This window comes from Ambystoma mexicanum, chromosome 6q (genome assembly GCF_040938575.1).
Source record: "Ambystoma mexicanum isolate Mex_15411 chromosome 6q, UKY_AmexF1_1, whole genome shotgun sequence".
In the NCBI taxonomy this organism is placed as follows: domain Eukaryota; kingdom Metazoa; phylum Chordata; class Amphibia; order Caudata; family Ambystomatidae; genus Ambystoma; species Ambystoma mexicanum.
Genome location: NC_090937.1, coordinates 97,390,690 through 97,410,748, shown reverse-complemented (window position 1 = coordinate 97,410,748; position 20,059 = coordinate 97,390,690). Strand labels below are relative to the sequence as shown.

Below are 20,059 nucleotides of genomic sequence, written 5' to 3'. Positions count from 1 at the left end.
CTAGGTGGATGCACGATGCCATGGAGCCGAGGAGAGCCGCATATTTTCTTGCTGACAACCTTCTCTGTAAACGAAGTTGGCTTGTCAGGTGTTTGATTTTCAACAACCTTTCCCGGGATGGTTTCACTAGTCCCGTGTGGGTGTCGAATTGAGCACCTAGGAACTTCAAGCTCTTCGAGGGCTTTAGTGAAGACTTTTCGTAGTTCACTGCAAATCCCAGACGCTATAGCAGTCGCAAGGTGGTCAATAGGCTGTCGTTGGTCGACGCTGGGGAGGATCCCCTCACGAGCCAGTCGTCGAGGTACGGGTAAACGTGATGCCCTTCCTTCCGCAGCCAGGCTGCTACGGGTGCTAGGCACTTTGTAAAGGTTCTTGGGGAGGACTTCAGGCCGAAAGGGAGCACAGTAAATTGGTAGTGTGTTTGGCCGACTAGGAACCTCAGGAACCTCCTGTGGTGAGTGCGCACCGGAATGTGAAAATACGCATCTTGGAGGTCCAGAGACGCTAGGAAATCGTTCTTTTGGACCGATCTGATTACCTCCTGTAGAGTAAGCATCTTGAACTTTTGACTCAGCAGGGTTTTGTTGAGGTCCCGTAGGTCGAGGATGGGGCACCACTTCCCGTTTGGTTTCTTTACTACGAAGCAGCGTGAGTAAACCCCTAAGCCTCTCTGTGAGGCAGGTACTAACTCGATGGCGCCTTTTTTTAGCATGAGCGCAACCTCTCGACGCAAGACGCTTAGGTGTGGTTGAGACAGGCATATCGGTGGACGTTTTGGAGGTCTGGATTTGAATCTTAGGGAATGTCCCAGTCTCACCGTGTCCAGAACCCACCGATCTGTCGTAATAGACTCCCATTCCTCGACGCAACTTGACACTCTCCCTCCTAGAACGTCATTGTTGATCTTTTTGTTTTCCCGTCGACGACGAGTAAGTGGGACGTCTCTTAGAGGCCTGGAAATTTCTGCGTCGGGTCGAGGACTGTGAGGCGCGTCTATAACCTTGGGACGGATATGAAGACCTCCCGAATGCTCTATCCCTGGATCCCGCAAATCGTGCGTTTCCCGTAGCTCCTCTAAAGGGGCGAAAGGAACGAAAGGGCTTACCGCTTTGGAGGGAGCCCAGCGAGCGCACCGTCTCAGAGTCCCCCTTCATTCCTTTCAAGGCCTCATCCACCTTTTCGCCAAACAGGTGGTCACCTTCGAAAGGCATGTCGACGACCTTATATTGCACCTCGGGTCTAAAGTTGGTGCATTTGAGCCAGGCCTGGCGTCGTAGAACCACTCCATTGTTAATTTGTTTGAACCCCGAGTCTGCCAGGTCCACCGCTATATTGATAGCATGGTTCGAGGCTTCTTCTCCTTCACGAACCAGGGACATAGCTGATTTTCTGTGTTCTTCGGGGAGGTGGTCCAAAATGGGTGCCAGTCTGTGCCACATCTCCCTGTCATACCTGGCCATGATTGCCAGGGAGTTCGCTGCTTTCACTGTTGACGCTCCCACTGACAGGATCTTCTTACCGAAAGCGTCTTGGCGTCTAGCTTCGGAGTCCGGCGGGGTAGAGCACTTATGCTGGGCCTTTGCCTTTCTCGTCGCCGCCGCCGATACCACCGAGTCAGGCGTGGGTTGCGCAGAGAGGCATTTTGGCGTCGAATCTGGAACTTTAAATTTTTTCTCTACGCGGCCTTTGACCGCAGGTTCCGAGAATGGATGCCGCATGGTTTGGACGCCCTCTTTCCATACGTGGTCCAGTATCGGTATCGAAAAAACGGAACGCCTATTCTTGCCCATGTGGTCAAAGAGGAAGCAGTCCTTCTTTTCTTCTTGTTGGGTCAAACCGAACTCCTTGCAGGCTTTTTCCATCATGGAATGGAAGGCCCCTATGTCGTCCGGTGGAGATGGGTGAATGGGACTTTTCGGAGGATCCACCTCCACATCCGAAACCCATGACGGGTCTCTCGACGGCGAGAGGGAGATATTAGAAGCTGACCCCTGTTCAGAGAGGGAGTCCGAGAGCTCACCTTCTTCCTGGACTGTTGGAGCAGTTGGGCCCACGACCGATCTAGTCGGGCGGTGTGAAGGTCCGGGCTCGTCGACGAGGGGAGTCGTCGGAGCAGGCGGGAGCCTTTCGTCCAGGGACTTCAAGAGCGAGTGTAAGGAGGAAAGTACCTCCATGGAGAGAGTAGCCTGGGCGTTTGGAGGCTGGGTGAAAACTTGAGAGCAGGTTGCACCAGAAGGAAATCTGGGCCGTAGCCCCAGGTCTTCCGGGCTCACTATTCTGAAGCCGTCGTCCTCTTTGGAGGCGATCGAAACTGGCTGTTCTTGTAGCAGTGTGTCGGGTAGCCCCATGTCGAACGTTTCTGGCCTCCAGGCCTGGAACTCCGTCGACGAGGGAATCGTCGTCGACGATGAGCCCGTTTGAAAGGCGGGGGACTGTGACGGAGTGGGCACTTGGATCGTCGCCATCGTCGTCGTCGACGGAAGGCCTGCAGGTGGCTTAGGCGGTCCCGCCTTCGCGGAGCTCTCCCTGTGTTTATCCGCCTCTCTACTCGTAGCTGATCTTTTCTGATCGCTCGAGGAGGATTTTGGCCTGTCCTTGTCTTTCTTCGACGAAGAAGAAGAGGAAGATGATTTCTTCGTCGATTCTTTCGATGAGGCCTTAGAGGAATGACTTCGAGGCACGTCCTTCCCCGTAGGCCGTGATTTTTTGGCCGGAGGTTCCGACGGATGTGAGCGTCGGGAGGCTTCTGATGTTTTCGCTGAGGCGATACTGCGCACCGATCCTACCTCCGATTGAGGGTACGCTCCAGCGCCGTCGTTCAGCCACGAGACCAGTCGCCGATTCCGGTCCTTCAGGGTTTTTTGGGAAAACCCCTTGCAGATATCACATTGGTCCGCCGAGTGGTGGGGGTGAAGGCAGTAGATGCAGTCAAGGTGGCCATCCCCTTCATAAACCTTCTTTAGACCGCACGTGGCACACGGGCGGAAAAGAGGCTTACCCGACATTATTGCCAGATTAACTAACAAAACTCGTAGGAGTTGGAAGCGGACCAAACAGACCAACTCGCAGGAGTTAGAAACAATCGATAAGTATTTGAAGAAAATACACGAGGAGATCCCACTATCTTTGGAGACGGTTGAAATCTGAAGGGACCCGCGGGGGCGGGGCTTATATACCATCACGTCCAACGGGGCGTACGTGGGCGGCCCCGTAGAGGACGCAGACGGGGATAGGGCAGAAGTTTTCCTATTGGAAATGACTATATATATGTGTACCGAGGGTTCCCAGTCTGACGACGGGGAATATTCTAAGCATGTGAATCCATGAAAGATCCAATGCTGGAGAATTACATTTATTGAATACCAAACTGATTGCAACTTTGAAAACAAAGCTGAAATATGTTTATTGAACGCAGAATTTAATGAAACTTTGAAACATAACTGAAACGCACATATCAAATATAGACCTAAATGAAAACCTTGAAATTGAGCTAAGCTTATTGCATACAGAACTGAATAACACCTTATGTGCAAAGTTAACAACGCATGACAACCAAAAGGGAAGGTGCCATTTGCAAGTAACCTCCTGCAAAGGACAAGAATTGTGTAACACCTGGTGACAAAGCCAAGAGGCTAACCAGGAGAAATCAGCAAAGTGTAAATCGGCACATAAGCCAAATGGCTGCTAAAGAGAAACAAGTGAATGTGCAGAAGAACTTGATCGGGGCTGGGGAGCAGAGTGATCCTGCTTGTGTGACCTGTGATGGGTGCACTTTGTGGTCTGACAATTGCGCCTAGACCAGTGAGCCCTAAATTCCTTCAAATCAAAAGATATCGTGAAATAAACCAAGCAGCACTGTGAGTGAACCGGTGAAGCAAACCAGAAGGAGGGTCAAGTGGGCCTATTTTGTGTTGAACATTGAAAAATTGAAACCAGTGCAAGTGCTACATTGAAATCTTGGGGAAGGGAACCCTGAGATTTGATGAACTACAAATACTGTCTTGGGGACTGAGCCTCAAGACCCCCTTTTGTGTGAACTGTTTTGCATTGAACCTGGTGAAGGAAACCCCAAGGATTGTGTGGAATTGCATTGCTTTGGGCTGGGAAAAGGTAATCTTGAGACTTTTGTTGAACTTTCTTGAACTCTGGAACTCTGAGAATGTGAACTAAAAAGGAAGCTAAGAGTTGGAGGAACCTCAGACCTTTGTTGATCACCATTTCTTTCATTATTGACATCCCTACACACTGCTTTAATTGTGTGGGCAAGGATAGATTTTGGGTGCAGACAGACTTTTAAGTTGCACTCTGACTCAGACTTTTCTTTAGTTTTGTTCCGCTAGGCAAATCCCATGTTGGCATAGGGCAAGTTAGGCCTTCTAGCATTCTGACATTTGAGTTAATAATTTAATTTTTAATTTGTTGTCTGTGTCTTGCTTCATGAGGCCTTCACAGTAGCCATGTGTTTCTTGGTCACAGCCTGAGAATGTTGTGGTCTTTCGCCACCTTGAACCTGGGTTTTCTGCCAACGTTTTATAAACCCTAGTGCCTATTGTACTGTAAATCCGGTTTCAGTTCTGATCCTTCTCATCTCTCTGATTGTAGAACTATCTTTTGTTTTCCAGGAGCACATACCCTCATTAGATTTCTTTTTGCTGTTTCAGGGCCTCACAGTCTGCCACCCTGAATGTACAATAGCTTGGCTAATCTTTCTTTTCCAGCTTGGTTATTGGTGGTTGTGATTCATCTGATCTGTAATTCATGGTCAATTTTCTCAACCTTATTTTGCAGTGTTACTTGGAATTTGTGGTCTTTCAATATTTAAAGGCTAGCATATGTATTGATTGTGAAAGACAAATGTCATTTGCACTGGTATTACAATGATGTCTGGGCCAACGTGAACAGTAAAGGCTATGAACCCCTGCTCAGTGTACCTCAATCCTCTGAAAAATTAGACATATAAGCTTCTTGAAGCAGACACACATGTTTCCTAGTAGACTGAAGTGAAACTCAATTTTTTTCTCTTTCTGGTTCACTTGCTCGATTTTTATTCACAACTATAACCCAACTGCAACACTACCTATGATCACACTCCATTCTGAACCATGCCAATATAGCATCAAACCAAGACATGGCACCAAAACTGCCATAGCATCCATCTTGCATGACATCCCAGACAATTCCCCCTAGCCTGTCGGCCACATTTACCACCATGCCTCACCCATAATGGTAGGAAAATAGTAGATAAGGCAAACAGAGCGAAATCTCACCCGTTCAATGGTTTGGAGCAATGTGTAATGGGTTCAACCAACAGATTAAACTCTGAAATTTCTATTCAATCAGGGTAACAGGATGTTCCCTTAACCTTCCTCTTGAACATCCACATGTCTATCCTCCGATGTCACAGTGAACACCCACTCCTAGGAAGATAACAGGCCAATTTATGATTCTGCAGCTCTCAAAACTCAACTAACATATCGGTATGCTTGGCTGCTTTCAAATTATAGGTCAAAAGTGGTCAGAAAGTGGGGAAGGCTGCAAGATGAAAGTCTTAATGTTCACTCCCCACAACTCCTTTTGAAGCCCTAACACATTTTCTAACTACCCCCTCCTCTCATACAGTTGACCTCATTTACACCATTGCCAAGTATCTAGGAGTCATTCTGGATGCTGACCAGCACTTGAACTCCAAAATCTTTGCTGCTATCATGGGGGCAAACGTACAACGCAGAAAATCCCTACCCTAAGCCCGCCTTACCCCAGGATCTTTACTCAATAGTAGCCAAAGATATTTTAAATGTGAAAATGTGATTTAAGTCAGCATCCCACATTGGCAACTTAACAGGATGCTCATAATTCAAAAGTGCAGTAGCTACATGTAGGACATGTCTTGTAAAGTCTCCACCGGCATCACCCTTAAGAGTCTCTGCCTCACATAAAAAAATATTAGCACAAACCACCCCACTTAGCGACATTTACACAATCTCACCCAATACATTTAGTAGACCCTTGTCTTGGACCCAACACATCTCCAAACACATCACAGGAGGAGAATGCATGCTTTGTGAATCAAGTTCCCTAGCTATGAAACAACCTGCCTATCTAAGTTCAAGCCCACCCTTCACCTTCTTTGTTAATTAAATGACAATCACCCCATTCTGCATTGCTGTGTCACTACACTCTTCACCTTAGTCGCAATTAACACTAACTCCTTGTAATCCTTTGTTGTCTGAGACAAAAGGGGCAGTCACCAAGCAACTTGAGACAATTAAGTGTGTAGACAGCAAAATAACATACCCTATCATCTACAAAGTGTATTTGGGATTGTAAGGTATCACTGGATGTTATACTTTTACAACCAGCTTGAATATCTAAATTCATAGGTGCGTTCTCAGACGTGGCATTGATTCTGTTGGTCCTACTTTGAAACAGCATTTCAACCTCAACAATATGAGTGCACACTTTGAGATTAGTTAATTGATTGACCATGTCTCACTGAGGTTGGTTAACTGATTGACCATGTCTGTGTCATCATAAAATGGCTGACATCCGTTTTATATGGATGCATATGGTGCAGCATGTCCTAGGTATGTCTCCTTTTATCCTCCTGCGATTTGGGGCATGATCTCCAGTTGCCATAACCAGTGGTCTACCTGTTTCCTAGTGCCACATGAAACCTCAAATGGCAGAATAAACTGTGGGTATAGAGGAAAGAGGTATTAGTTTTGGGGTGTGCAGTACCTACGAGCAATGGCTGAAGGCCAAGCCCTCTGGGTACGTTGGGTAGTAGTAGTGCAGCTAAGTCATGGCGTTTGTGGGTTGTTGCAGGCCTAGCACTGTAGGGTAGGGCATAGGTCTGGAACCATGTCCTTTGAGGACTGTGCCTGGGACATACTACAAGTCCAAAATTGGTGGCGTTTCTGTCAGTGATTTTCGTGGTCTGTCGGTGAGTAAGCATTCTCAATGACATCAAATGGGAAAGTCAGCTGTTAAAATTTCTTGCAGATTCACCAGAGGACTTAAGTTATATTGCGAGCTTCCTGATATTTAAAGCAAACATTGTGAAATAGTGGTGCAGTGTGAGTTGAGCTTTGATTCATAGTGTAATGGACTTTGTATTAGAATATTAGTTGATTTAGATTAAGTATTGGTACCTTAACATTGGCACGCCTGACAACTGTAGGCTTAAAACTTTACCTTTGAACTCAGTGTTTGTACTTTAACACATTGGCAATGTTTGTGGAGGTATTACAGGTAGTAGTAACTTTAACTTGTTTATTAGAAACCGCTTTTACATCTGACGCAGATGCAATTAAACATGTTACTTCATTAGCATGTTTTCCAAATTCACTGGTTTTTACTACGCTGCAAAGTTGAGAAATATTTTTTTTCGGACAATGCCAATTGCAGTTGCATAATTTCACATGCAAATTTCTAATCACTTAGCTATGGCTTTAGTAGCTAACTTCGTTAAATTGAAAGATTTTCTCTAAAAATGAATTATTCAACAAAGCAAATATCCCATTGCAAGTTTGACAATGTTCATATACTAGTCATGGTCTGCTGCAAATTATTTGAGTTTTTCATTTTGTGTATTTCAGGCACAGCTGAGAAGGACCTAGAAAATGCTAAATTGGTTCAAGTGCTCCATAGGCTGCTAACAGATGAGTCAAGTGCACCTGAAATCAAATACAACTCTATGGTGCTGATCTGTGCCGTCATGGGATCAGGTGAGTGTTTAGTTATTGTTCTCCCCCATAGGGTAACCCTAATTAGGGAAGCATGGCAGCTCAAAGTATCCTACAAACATGAACTTCTCCCTGAAAAATAAAACTAACACGCTTTTGGAATGAGACCCATATTACAATACAAACAAAGTTAAGTAGCAAAAACTGTCTAAAGAGCCTGTATATTAATATGGGTGTTTTGAAATGACTGTGTAGGAGGGTAGGCACCCCTAGTTTCTGTGGGGACCAAGCATGTTAGAAAGTCTCAAACTACTAGTGGACTGGAAAGTTGTGTCTATTGGGCCCAGGCCTCCTCATGCCACCTAACCCAGAGCACATATTCTCTGGAAGAAAAGTGTGCCATCTCACATTTCTAGACCTTAATTATGAAGGAATTCTGGCCAACAATATGTGAGTCCTATTTTCTCACTCTTTGTTCCCATTTAGCCATTTCACGGTCTTGGTGAACGTTTTACTGCATGTTTTTAATATAAGCGATATGGTGACCCACTCACTCACAGTAGGGAGGTGGCGACCTCCTGATTAACATGAAAGGATATGGTGCACTTTCCACCTATGCTTCAGGTGACTAAGTGAGTCCAGCTCCTGGGACCACCCCTCGCTCCTTGTCAAAGCTGTTGGGTTCACCTGCCCAGGTGACATATGACCAGTGGGTCTTGGAGCCAGTCTCTGGCTCTTTTGGTAGCGTCTCTGGCTTTCTCTTCATCCTTGTGTTCTTAGCTCCCGCAAGACTGCTTCTCCTGCTGCACTCTGGCCCGCTTTACTAAGATCTGCTCCTGGCTCTCACAAGGCCTACATCTCTCCTAATTGCTCTCTACGCTGGATTTGTATAGCCCTCGCCTCCTCATTCCCATTAGGGCATTGATTTGCTCATTTTGCATGGGGCGCTATGATTTGTAGATTACGTTCAACACCTTCATTTGACACACCATCTATGGTCCCACCTTAATTTCGGCTTCCACCTGCCTTCAGGCTCTTGGAGGTCTCTTTGATCCTCTTTCCTGGTAGATTCTTGGATCGGCTTGCAGGGATCTCCACCCTTGAGCAGAGATGTGAGTTCAGGCAGCAGTTCCATTCTCTCAGCTTTCCACTCACTATATTCCATGTGCTCTTCCCGCTTTGCCACTGGGGCCCTCCCTGACATGGGAGATCCCACAGGGTGGATATTCCATCAGCATATTCTGTTAGAGCCTGGTCCGCAAACTAGGAAATTTCATTCTGCATGTCTTGTTGGGTCCTTAGCAGCAGCAGTATTGCCAAAGCATATAGTGACTTTCTTGGGGTAGCCTCCTCTTGCATCAGCACATATGAGCTAGGGACCAAGCAATCACAATAGAGTTAAGATTTAGTCCTGTATTTTTTGTCCAGAAATCACATCACTCAGGTCTGGGCACAGCCATAGGTTGAGATGGTGGCTCTGAAGCTCCCACCCTCTACTGCCTCCAAGTAGCTCACGGCTCTTGCAGTGTCCTGGATGGCCGACATGCCCAGGCTGCAGAGTCCCCTCCAGACCTTGGTTCAAAAGCCCACTGTCTTTGTTGTGCTTGTCTTACATATGAGAGGGATGTGTTGCAGTCCGGCTTGCATGTCACATGGATGTGATTGAGTGGTATTGTGATTGGCAGGGTGTGTGATATCCCTTGGACTTCTGTAAGTACACCATGTGCTGGTCTCTTATTTTACCACTTCCTCCCCCACTTTTGAACACCTAACCCTTCCCTAAAGGACATACTGGGGCATAAAGTTCGCTCGGGCACCACGGTCACAAATGGCAATTCCTTTGGCAAAAGACTGTATGAGTAGTACCAAATAGGGAGTTCTCTTGTAAAATGTGTTGCAAATTGTACATTTAAAATATGCTTTCAGTAAAACTGGTCACAACTACCTGCACAGTAAAGTAGCTCATCAATCTTGGATTGATGAGCTACTTCACTGACCCAGTTTGATCCAAAAAAGTGGCATGTGCAATCATGTTGGCCCTCCACTTCGGGCATTGCTCTATTGCCCTACAGGCCAGTCCGATCTGCTTTCCCTCCCTGTCTCATTGTCTTGTGTAGGTAGGCAAACTTGGTATTCATCTAACAAAGTTACGCCAAGTTTGAAGTTGGACCTGAGGAGTAGTTCGAAGGGCAGAGTTTCTGTCAGTTGGAGCTCATTAACTTAACCGCATATTATCCCAAAGCTGTTTATTGGGGACCAGCCTGGCTAGCAGTGATCTGAGCAAACCAGTCGGCAAAACCATATGAAATATAAGAAGGGCTACTGGGGAATTATACAATAACCAAGAGAGACTGTGACTATACAGTGAGAGTGTGCGAGAGAGGGTGTTTCTCTCAAGGAAGTTAATTCTGTAACCACAACCAGTTAAGCTTGAAGAGAAGCTTGGGACCTGGTGAATTAGGTTTGATAATGGAGGTGTAATAACTAGGCAGTCAGAAAAGTAGTCCCTGCCAGGGATTGCTAGAGTGCTTAGGGACATGGAGGCTGCTGCGAAAGAGATTGTCCAGAGCTTGCAGAGAGCGACTGAAAGGGGAAGAGGAATGGAGGTGGGAGGTGCAGGTTGAATTTAAGGACTGCAAAGACCCAAGAGAGGTACATAGTTGGTAATTATTTATTTTGCATTTGTTAGGCGCTTATACAACAAGTGAATTGTGTTTCAAAGCGGCAACAGGGAGGGAACATGGGATTGAAAGCAATGTATACATTAAATCGATAAAGACGAACCTACTAGGCCTTGTGAGCATTCAGATCGTGCAAGTGCAGAGAGAAGAGAGAGGAGGGAGTCGAGGGTAAGTGCTGGAGTGCCTTTGCTCGTGGGTCAGCAGCAGATGTAAGTTCTCAGTGTAGTAAATGCTAGGGAGCGTTGAGCTGCAATAAGTAGGGAAGTGCAGGCCTACAGTGGTGTAGGTCAGTGGGTGCCAAGGCAAGTGCTATTTGTGGGCAGAGGCTGAGGCGATTGGGTGTGGAAGGCCAGGGCCCCGAAGGCCACACAAATGCCCTGGTCACCAATCACAGTGACTGTGAGGTTAGCAAAGGTGGGAAGAAGGGCAAGGAGGAGGTGAAAAGCAAAGTCTTGTGGAGCTTCTGGAATTTGAGGAGGTCCGGTTTAAGACTAAGAGGAAGGCGGAGACGGTTCCATAAGAGGGAGCCAGCTGAGGAAAGGGATCGGCCTCAAGCCCTCTGTTTAGCGAAATGCTTTACACACAGAGAGTTGGAACTTGGAGGTGTAGGGGGAGAGTATTTAGTAAGAGCAAGTTTCACATAGCGTGGTCCCCGTTCCCAGACAGATTTATGGATGATGCAGAGGGATTTGAATTTAATCTGTGCTGTAAATCACAAAATTATATACTATGGAAACAAAATAAGATCACAAGACACTGGGATAGATATTTAAGCAGAACACAGTTTATTATGCATGGCAGCAGAAGTTGGCTGCTCACTATCAAGCCAAGCCCCAAGCACTTAGCTGTCACACTAGCAATGAGCCCTCTAGCACGGCCACCCAGCACACCATAGCACTGAGAGCTCCCTCGCTCCTCTACTGAACAGAAATCCACTGTTTATACATAGTGGCATTGACGTACATTACATGCGTAGAAGCATTCCATGGAAACAGCATGCTTCTACCTATGTGCATACATTTCAACATGTACTGTACTGGACATATTCTAAGAAAGCAATGCATATCGTGCCAACTTTCTTGTACAAGACATCCTAACTCTGAAGAAACAAACAACATTCTTGCCATCTCTTCCTCCCGCAGTCAAGGCTGTATTCTCTGCTCATGAATAGCCGACAGTCTGCCAAAAGACAAGCTGTTATAATATCTCTACACTGTGTTCAGCTGCATTCATCATTTTCGCATTGGCACACAAACATATATAGCGCTTCGAAACTGGAATTTGTACTATACATAATAACAAATATACATTATATCTTTCTGCATGGCTCTCACCAACTCTCGATCCAGGATAGCCCAGAACATACTATATTGTTGAACAGCGTTTACATTAATGCATGGATGGATTTGTTCATGCTAACCATAAAATAATGCAGATTGACAGTACAACAAGTCAAGGGTTTTTAGGGCATGAGAGATGCGGTCCTTGGGCTTGAGGCCAAGGATAAATCGTGCTGCCCTATTGTGGATTAGCTGGACGGGTCCTAGAGAGGAAGAGGGTAGATTCAAGAAAAGGATATTGTAGTAGTCAAGTGGGAATTCTTGGCAAGGGGAGAGAGCGGGAGAGAACGGGAGAGAGAGCGAGAGAGACTCTAATGTTTCTGGCTTCAGATGAAGCAGGGGGAGCCCATAGAGGATGGCCAAAGTGAGGGGAAGTTAGAGGGAGCAGGGGTCCCAATAAGAAGGATCTCAGTCTTGCTGGCATTGAGGCAGAGATCGTTTGAAGTGCAACAGGACTGGATGGCAGATAGGCAGTCTGGGATGATGGAGGAAGTAAGAGGGTCAGCACAGAGTTTAAAGAAAAGACATCTGTGTATCACTGGAAGTTAGGAGAGAAGATGGAAATGAGGAGTGCCAGTGGAGCAAGGTAATTGTCAAAGAGCCAAGGAGAGAGGTTGTAGCCCTGGGGGACACCACAGGTGGAGAGAGAGGTAGAGGAGGAGAAGGTGATTGGAATAACCTGGGATGGAGGGTCACTTAGGAAGGTCAGCCAGTAGAGTGCCTGCTCCAAGATACCCAGTGTATCGTGGAGTCGTTTTACGAGGATGTAATAGTTGACCGTATCGAAGGCAGAGGAGAGATGGAGTCCAGAGATACAAGCAGTTCTTCACGGGTGTTCAGAAGAGCAGTTCCGTGCCTCTGGATGCTCAGAATCCAGCAGATTAGATTTATGGTCGTGGAGACCGCCAACAAGTTCAGTATGAGAAGTAAGTTTGGGGAAGGCAAGCTTCTACAAGAGTTTCCCAAGGAAGAGGGTGATCCAGATAGGTCAGTAGTTGGCTGGGCAGTTGGGGTCTGCTGAATGTTTTTTCGGGAGAGATCACACAAGGGAGTGTGTGAGGGATAAGGGGAACGAACCAGTGGCAAAGGAGTTGTAAGGATGGCATGATATTAAGCAATCAGACAGACACAAGTGATCACAGTTCAAGAGTGTTTATTTTACTTCAATTGGGTTTGAAAAACTGCTATCTAAACCTAAGATGAGAGCAAGTACATCCATCAAATAATAACGTAGTCCTAGTGGACTTGTCAAAATAAAAAGGGCCTATATTAATAAACCTATTGCCAATCCTTACTTCCAAATACAAATAGTGTGGGAAACCATGTTATGCAAAAGAAAAGTGTTCAAGAAATTATATGTCTGGATATTCAAGCCATTGGCCTCCCTTTCCCATGTTTTCAACATGGGACAAGGCAGCACACTCGAGCTTAGCACAATCTCTGGCTTCTCTAGCTCGAGGTTGCAGTTCAAATCTCAGTGTCGGGGCCTTCTATGTCACAGTCTCTTTGCCATTCAATGTCTCTTACTTTAGAGGGCCTGATGCAACAAACATTCAAAAGTTCCTTTCCTCTCCTCAGGATTCTCATGTACAATTCCTTGGGTGATTTTTGATTCACCCCGGGTCCCCCTCGGCCGGCCTTAGACCCACTTTAACACAGAGCTTTCAATTGATCTCCCTCCGTCTGGCTTGGACCAAATCTATATACTTTTACAATCTTTACTTTATCGAAAATTTTCGACTGTGCGCAGGATTTGACTTGACCCGTCACAGGACCATTTCGATTCACATTTATTCATTCTCTTTCAATTGATCTCCCTCTGCGGGCTTGGACCATCTTTATCTACTTTTATCACTTCTCAGCTGGGTACCTTACAGTGACCTTTGATTGAGCACTCACGCGGTGCCGGTCCACTCTGTCAAAGGTATTGTAGCTCGCTTTAAAGTTCAATCATGCATCAGCAGTTTCATTTCATTCATGTCTCTTAACACACGCGTTTTAACAATGTTCGTTCCAGCGCTCGCCATACAATGTTGCTGCTTGCAACCTTGGCTTCCACACAGACCAGTCTTGTATCGGTCTCCCCAACTCACTGGCTGTGTTGCTTTTACTGAAGCAGCTTTGTTCTTGGAGCAAAGGACAGTACCACAGTAGCTGGAGATTCTCCCTGCCTTAATTACTGATGCGGGAGGGCCCCGGGTACCTCTTACACACTATGCAGGATTCTTCAGCCTGGTTTCCTGGTCTTACGGTTTCTCTAGAGGTTTTGTGGAAGTAATGGTTACTTGTCGAAGAGGTCAAGGGAGCTTCCCTCCTTGTTGACCCCCTTCTGTTTGGCCGTCTTTCTCCTCTCATTAAAGAGCCATCTTGGAACGTTTTCCTCATGTGCTTTGCCTCACCCAGCGGGTGCTCTCATGCTCCGCCTTTTATCCATGTGGGGAAGTGTAATGTAAGTCGGGTGTAAGTGACAGTTGATAATTGCCTGACCTTGCCTTACCATGGTATTGGGACATGTCAGGTACATGGCTCAGGTGAAAGTCTGTTTTCCCTTGGAGGGGGCTGTTAGTGAGAAAGTGTTATGTTGTAAAAGGGGGCAGAGTTCTTAAATATCCTAGCAGACAGGAAGGGGTAAAGGTCCCCGAAGACCCCTCACCCAAGTGATCCTCCCGCACTGGTCAACCCCCAGGAACTGGATCCAAAAGTGAAGGCTGTGTCCTGGCCACCTGGATGCCAGATCCCCAGGGACTAGTGGGTGAGGCATCTTCTGGTTTATCAGAGAGTGGTTGCAGAAATCACTTGGCTATATTTCATATGTAAACGTTACCATTTGACAAGACCTGATGTAGAATTGTAGTTATGTTTATTGTGTTTACATAGCGCTTTACACCAAAGCGCTGTACATTATAACAACAAGAATACATTAACAGTAGAAGCAATTACAAGATATGAATCAAACCAGTAATACAGCAACTAAAACTATTTTTCAGTGGCGATAAATGAGGGAAGAAGGGGTGGAGAGGGGAAAGGAGTGAGGAACAGGAAGTGAGGTAAGCTGAAGGCGAGAGAGGGGGCATAAGACGAGACAAGGCAGGGGTAGAGAGGCAAGTTGAAGAGGATAAAAGAGGGGTGGGGAGAGGAAAGGGCGGGGGAGGATCACAGTATCAGGGAGGGGAGTGGAGAAGAAGAGATTTTAAGGAGACACGAAAGGAGGAATAAGTGGGGATGGAACGGATAGAGAGGGGAAGGGAGTTCCAGTGGAGGGGCGCAAGGAGCTGAAAGGAGCGAAAACAAGAGGTGGCACATGGGGATGTTGCATTACTACTACAGACCAGTAGATGCTTCTCAGAGTAACGGTAGGCCATTTTTGGGAGAAACCAGATAACACTGAAACCAAACTTCCTCGTTCCAACCTTCTCTCACTTTGTATCCAGTTGGGCAACAGTTTATGTTCTGATCGCTTCCTGTAAAAAAAATGGTTTTCTGACCTAACCGATAGACAATTGGCCTTAACAAGTACCTCTAGTGCACTCAACTGTATAACGCACTGCTTTCTCCAAATCTAAGGCAGGAGAGAGCTGAAGAAAAAAAAAACTTTAAACAAACATAACATAGAAGATGGCATGCTCAAATGAAGAGAGAAAAAAGCAATAACTTTGTAATCCCTGCAAACTTAAAAACATCCTTATAATGGTTTGGAGCCAAAATGGGCAACAAAAAGGGGGTGAAGGAGCATAGTTTTGGAGTAAAGTTGGAGGGGTGCATACACAGCTGGTGGTAGAATTAACATTCTGAAGCACACTCCAGTGGAGTCTAGAAATAAGCAGGAGTAACATGTTATCAGGGCGGGATTGACTCAGGAGTTGCAGGTTCATGTCTGTTATTGGTGCTGTTAAGAATGTATTGTTATGTAACTAGATTTTATCTCTAGCAGGTGTTTCTACAGTTGTGGGTTCTTACAATTAAATACACTGGGGCTCATTACGTGTATGATGTTGCAAGAAAACATTGGCATTAATGGAATTGCTACCACTTTTCCCACACCGCCATACTAAGAGTATGGTCCTGAGTGGGGGTTTACCTCCTGCAAATTGCTGGAGGTAAATCCTCCCACTTTCTGCCAAAAATCGGCAGAATTACCACAGCAGTAATTCTGCCAAAAATGAGCTATGGAGTCCAATGGACTCTCAAAAAATGGGGATTTACTTCACTTGCAGTCTGGCGGTAATTCCACCGGACCAAGTGGCAGTAATGGTAATTCCGTTTGGCGGTATTCCGGCAGATTTACCAGCGGTTTACCGGCCAACTCGTAATGAGGCCCAGTGTACTAAAACAGCTAGCAGCTGTTCATTATTACTTGTCTTGATATCAGAGACCGTAATTAAATATGAAACACCATATTAAGGTGGCCACCTCCCTACAGACAGGTCTGTCTTGTTTCAGTACATCCACGTGACTCTTGGAATCGCCAAACACCTAAGCAAGCCCTGGTGGTGTGTATAGTTGGGGCCTAATCTTAGGAATTATTGAAATATCAGTTTGATTACTGCGATGTTGGCATATAGGTAGTGAGTAAGCATACTCTAGATTGTGGAGCCCATCAAATAGGCCCACTCAAGAGCTACCGATACATCCACAATAGAGGGCAATGCCCCAAGACAAATGTCATCCTTGGAGACAAGCAGTAAAGTCCGTGCACCGAATCTGGCAACAAGCTTTGTCGCACATGTGGGCCAGGCCAGAGGCACCAAACCATTCAAACAGCATAATTGTGCTTTAGCCTCTTCTCGGTTCAGTAGATTAGTCTATGCTTGATTTAGGGGCGACACAGGAATTCCTATCCCATAGGTAGGAAATTGTCTCAATAATGTGATGCTCTTTTTCTAATTACTGATTGCACTTTAACCTCGAAGGACTAGGTCAAACTCACTACATTTCCTTTTCGGCACTGTGCATGCCACAGAAGTGGACTAGCCTTTCTCTGATACCCAGGGTAAATTGCCTAATTTCTTCACTATTGTGTGATCTAGTTCCCAGGCTGAGTGAAACGCACCTTTCATACTTCAGGCATCGTTCAATGTGTTCTATTGTCAGAAAGACAACCCTCAACAACAGTGAAGGTGCAAACCAAAAGGTTTAAGTACACCAACATGTATGAAAACCCTTACATGTTATGGATTTATCATATCCCCAATGTTACCGAACATAGAAACAAGTTCATCCATCCCTTTTCCAGGTTCCACAGTGGTATCGGTTCACATGGGACCGTCATAAAATGCTCTAACGAACTAATCAGTCACTTGCAAAAGCATGGATGTTCTTTTATGATTAGATCTCAAATCTCTATGGTTTCTGCAGTGAGATCAATAGCTACAGCCCTTTCTGCAGGGGCTAAGGTTTTATGGACTTTCACAACTCAAACTCTGCTCTCCTCTCTGTGTGAAGCTGCGGACATAATTGCCCCTCACCGGCGCATTCATCCACGCATGCTTCCCACTCAGCCTTGGTTCACTCTGACACTTAAAGCAGCTTAGCTTAAGCAGACAGAACGCAAATGGCGTACTGCCTATGATCTTAATGCGAAGGCTCAATTTAAAGCCTGTTCTGCAGCCTACTTTATGGATATTCACGAAGCAAAAAGACTATTTCAATCAGACGGTGGAGTCAGCCCTCTGTCTACCTAAAACTCTTTTTTCGGTGGTTCGCTCTTTCCTCTTCTGAGAAAATTACACCTGTTCTCTGTTCCACTCAGGAACGCTGTGATTCTCTTGCTCAATTCTTCATATCCAAGATCAATACCATTCGTACTGCCATTCAAACTTCCTTACTGCCTTCAACCTCTAATAGTTGTTCTATTTCAGCAGGTAGTCCTACTTTAGTTAACGAATGGTCTACCTTCCATCTATTTTCTGAAGAAACAGTTATGGGGGCCATACAGTTGATTAAATCTGGCTCTCTCTCCGATGTGATTCTGTTAGCAGTCATGAAAGTAATTGTTGGCGATATCCTTACAGAACTTACTACATCTGTGAATGTCTCCTGCCAGACAGGAACTATCCCAGCTGAATTTAAAATTGCTACTGTTTCCCTTTGTTAAAGAAACCGTCACTTGCCCCTTCCCTCCTTTCTAATTTCCGCCCTATTTTCTTCTCCCGTTTTCTATGAAATTGCTGGAATCCTTGGTCTCCTCTTTTCTCTCTTCCTTTTTAGAGTCATCTACACTGCGTGATCCTGCCCAATCTGGCTTTAGGTCTGGTCGGGGTATGCAAAGCATATTGGGTCAGTTCTGGATGACATGGCCAGGCTGGTGGATACTGGTGGTGTTGGGGCTCTGATTTTGTTGGATCTTTCAGCAGCCTTTGATACGGTCGATCATCCCATCTTGCTTTCCCGCCTGTCCAAGATTGGGATTACAGGCCAGGTCCTCTTGTGGTTCTCTTCTTTTCTGTCTGATCTCACTCAGGTGCTTTCTCTTCCTCCTTTTCTGTCTCGCTCCTTTAACCTCACTTGGGTGCCACAGGGTTCGGCCTTGTCACCCATTGTCTTCAATATATACATCTGGCCTCTTATCTGTCTCATCCACTCCCTTGGCATCCGGTGCTATTCTTATGCTGACGACACCCAGTTTCTAATTCGTTTGGATTTAGCTCCTACTGAGGTTCGTCATGCTTCCACCAGTGCCTGGTCGCTGTAGGCGAGTGGATGAGTTGGAACTGTTTGAAGTTGAATGGTGACAAGACTTAGGTGTTGGTGATTGGTGCCCACCCTATCCTTCACTTTGGGTCTCCTCTTTCTGGCCCTCTTGTTTGGGCTCTCTGCCGGTCCCGGTGACCAAGGTTAGGAATTTGGGTGTTATTCTCTCTGCCTCTCTATCGATGCACGACCAGGTCTCTGCTGTGTACAAGACATGCCACTTCCATCTTAAGATTTTGAAAAAGGTTCTGTCACTCTTCATCCTCCAGTTGTTGCAGCCATGGTGCTTAGCCGTCTAGATTACTGCAAATCGCTATATCTCGCGCAACCTAAGGGATTAATCAAGCGCTGCAGCGCCTTCACAATCGGGCTGCTCGTATCTCCATATGGAGCTCATATTCCCCCGATGCTTTGTGCTTTGCACTGGCTCCCAGTCAGTCGTAAACTTGAGTTTAAGTCATTGTGCATTGTTCATCGAGCATTCCATGGACTGGGAGCAGAATATTTTCAGTCTGTTTGTTCGCTATGACCCTGTTCGCATGCTGTGCTCCTCCTCCTCAGCAGAACTGCTGGTAATCCCTTCATACGCATTGGAGGCCGGGCCTTTTTGGTTGCGGCGGCTCAAATGTGGAACAACCTTCCTCCTACGATCAAGGCTATATCCAACCATCTAGCCTTTAGAAAATCTCTGAAGACCCTGCTATTTTAATTCTACGTGGTTTTTTTCAGCTGTTCTCCTCACCTCCTCCTCATCGCAAAGATACCATTGTAGACCGCATGCTTTAAAAGTTCAATTAACATAACATATATTTTTGGCGACCCCAAGCCCTATTTGATATAAGATTTCCTCACAAGGACACCGCTCCAATCTAATTCCTCTGCTGTTTACAAGGATGTGAAAGCATAGAGTCCTCTCAGGCACACACCTCCAACCATGCCACCACACTAGAGAAAAGCATAGACAATCTAGTTGCTACTCTTCATCGACCCTGCTCTTGGGCGAGGCAATGGGATCCACACCTGATGATCTTACTGAGATTAGAATCACTACCTAAGAAAAAAAACACCCTATTGGTGATAAGGTTGGAAATGGGGTATTCCAGCATTGGGGATATGATTCTGAACTTTTAAAATGTGTGTTCCTTAAGCTAAACAATGTGTCTGCAGTTTAATGCTGCATTGATGTAATGAATGCAAGAAGTGTATTTTTTTGCTGCATGGAGGAGTACATCCATTTTAGGAGTGTAACTGACGCATACTGGGCCTCATTACAAGTGAGGCGGAACGGGTTAACGGGACTCGCTAAAGGAGGTGGACCCGTTAAACCCATTCCGCCTCATTACAAGCTCCCCTCGTGGGACCAGGTAAGTAACACCTGGTCAAACCAGGCATGCTTACCGGGTCCCGCGTGGGGAGGAGGGAGCAAACAACGGGCTGCTCGTAATCGGCCCATTGTTTGCTCCCTCCCCCATTGCCATTCAGCCCTATGGGGGCTGAAATGGGGAGGGTCTGGGCCCGGGTTCCTGGAGGGAGGAATTACCGGGCCCTCCGAACTCGGAATGGCCCGGTAATTCCCCATTCTGGGAACCCAGACCCGATTTTGGCGGCAGCCATGCTGCCAATAGCGGCATGGCTACCGCCAAAATCGTAATGAGGCCCACTG

At 46.1% G+C, this 20,059-nt stretch overlaps 1 protein-coding gene across 2 annotated transcripts in view; it reads left to right on the top strand.

Annotated features, from left to right (window-relative positions):
* The window catches only part of RAP1GDS1 (Rap1 GTPase-GDP dissociation stimulator 1), a 909,412-nt gene that overhangs the window by 864,085 nt on the left and 25,268 nt on the right, over nt 1-20,059 (top strand). For both annotated transcript variants that reach the window (XM_069630545.1, XM_069630544.1), the window contains one exon: nt 7,599-7,727. In XM_069630545.1, coding sequence (XP_069486646.1) covers nt 7,599-7,727 — 129 coding nt within the window. The remainder of the gene's footprint in view (nt 1-7,598; nt 7,728-20,059) is intronic.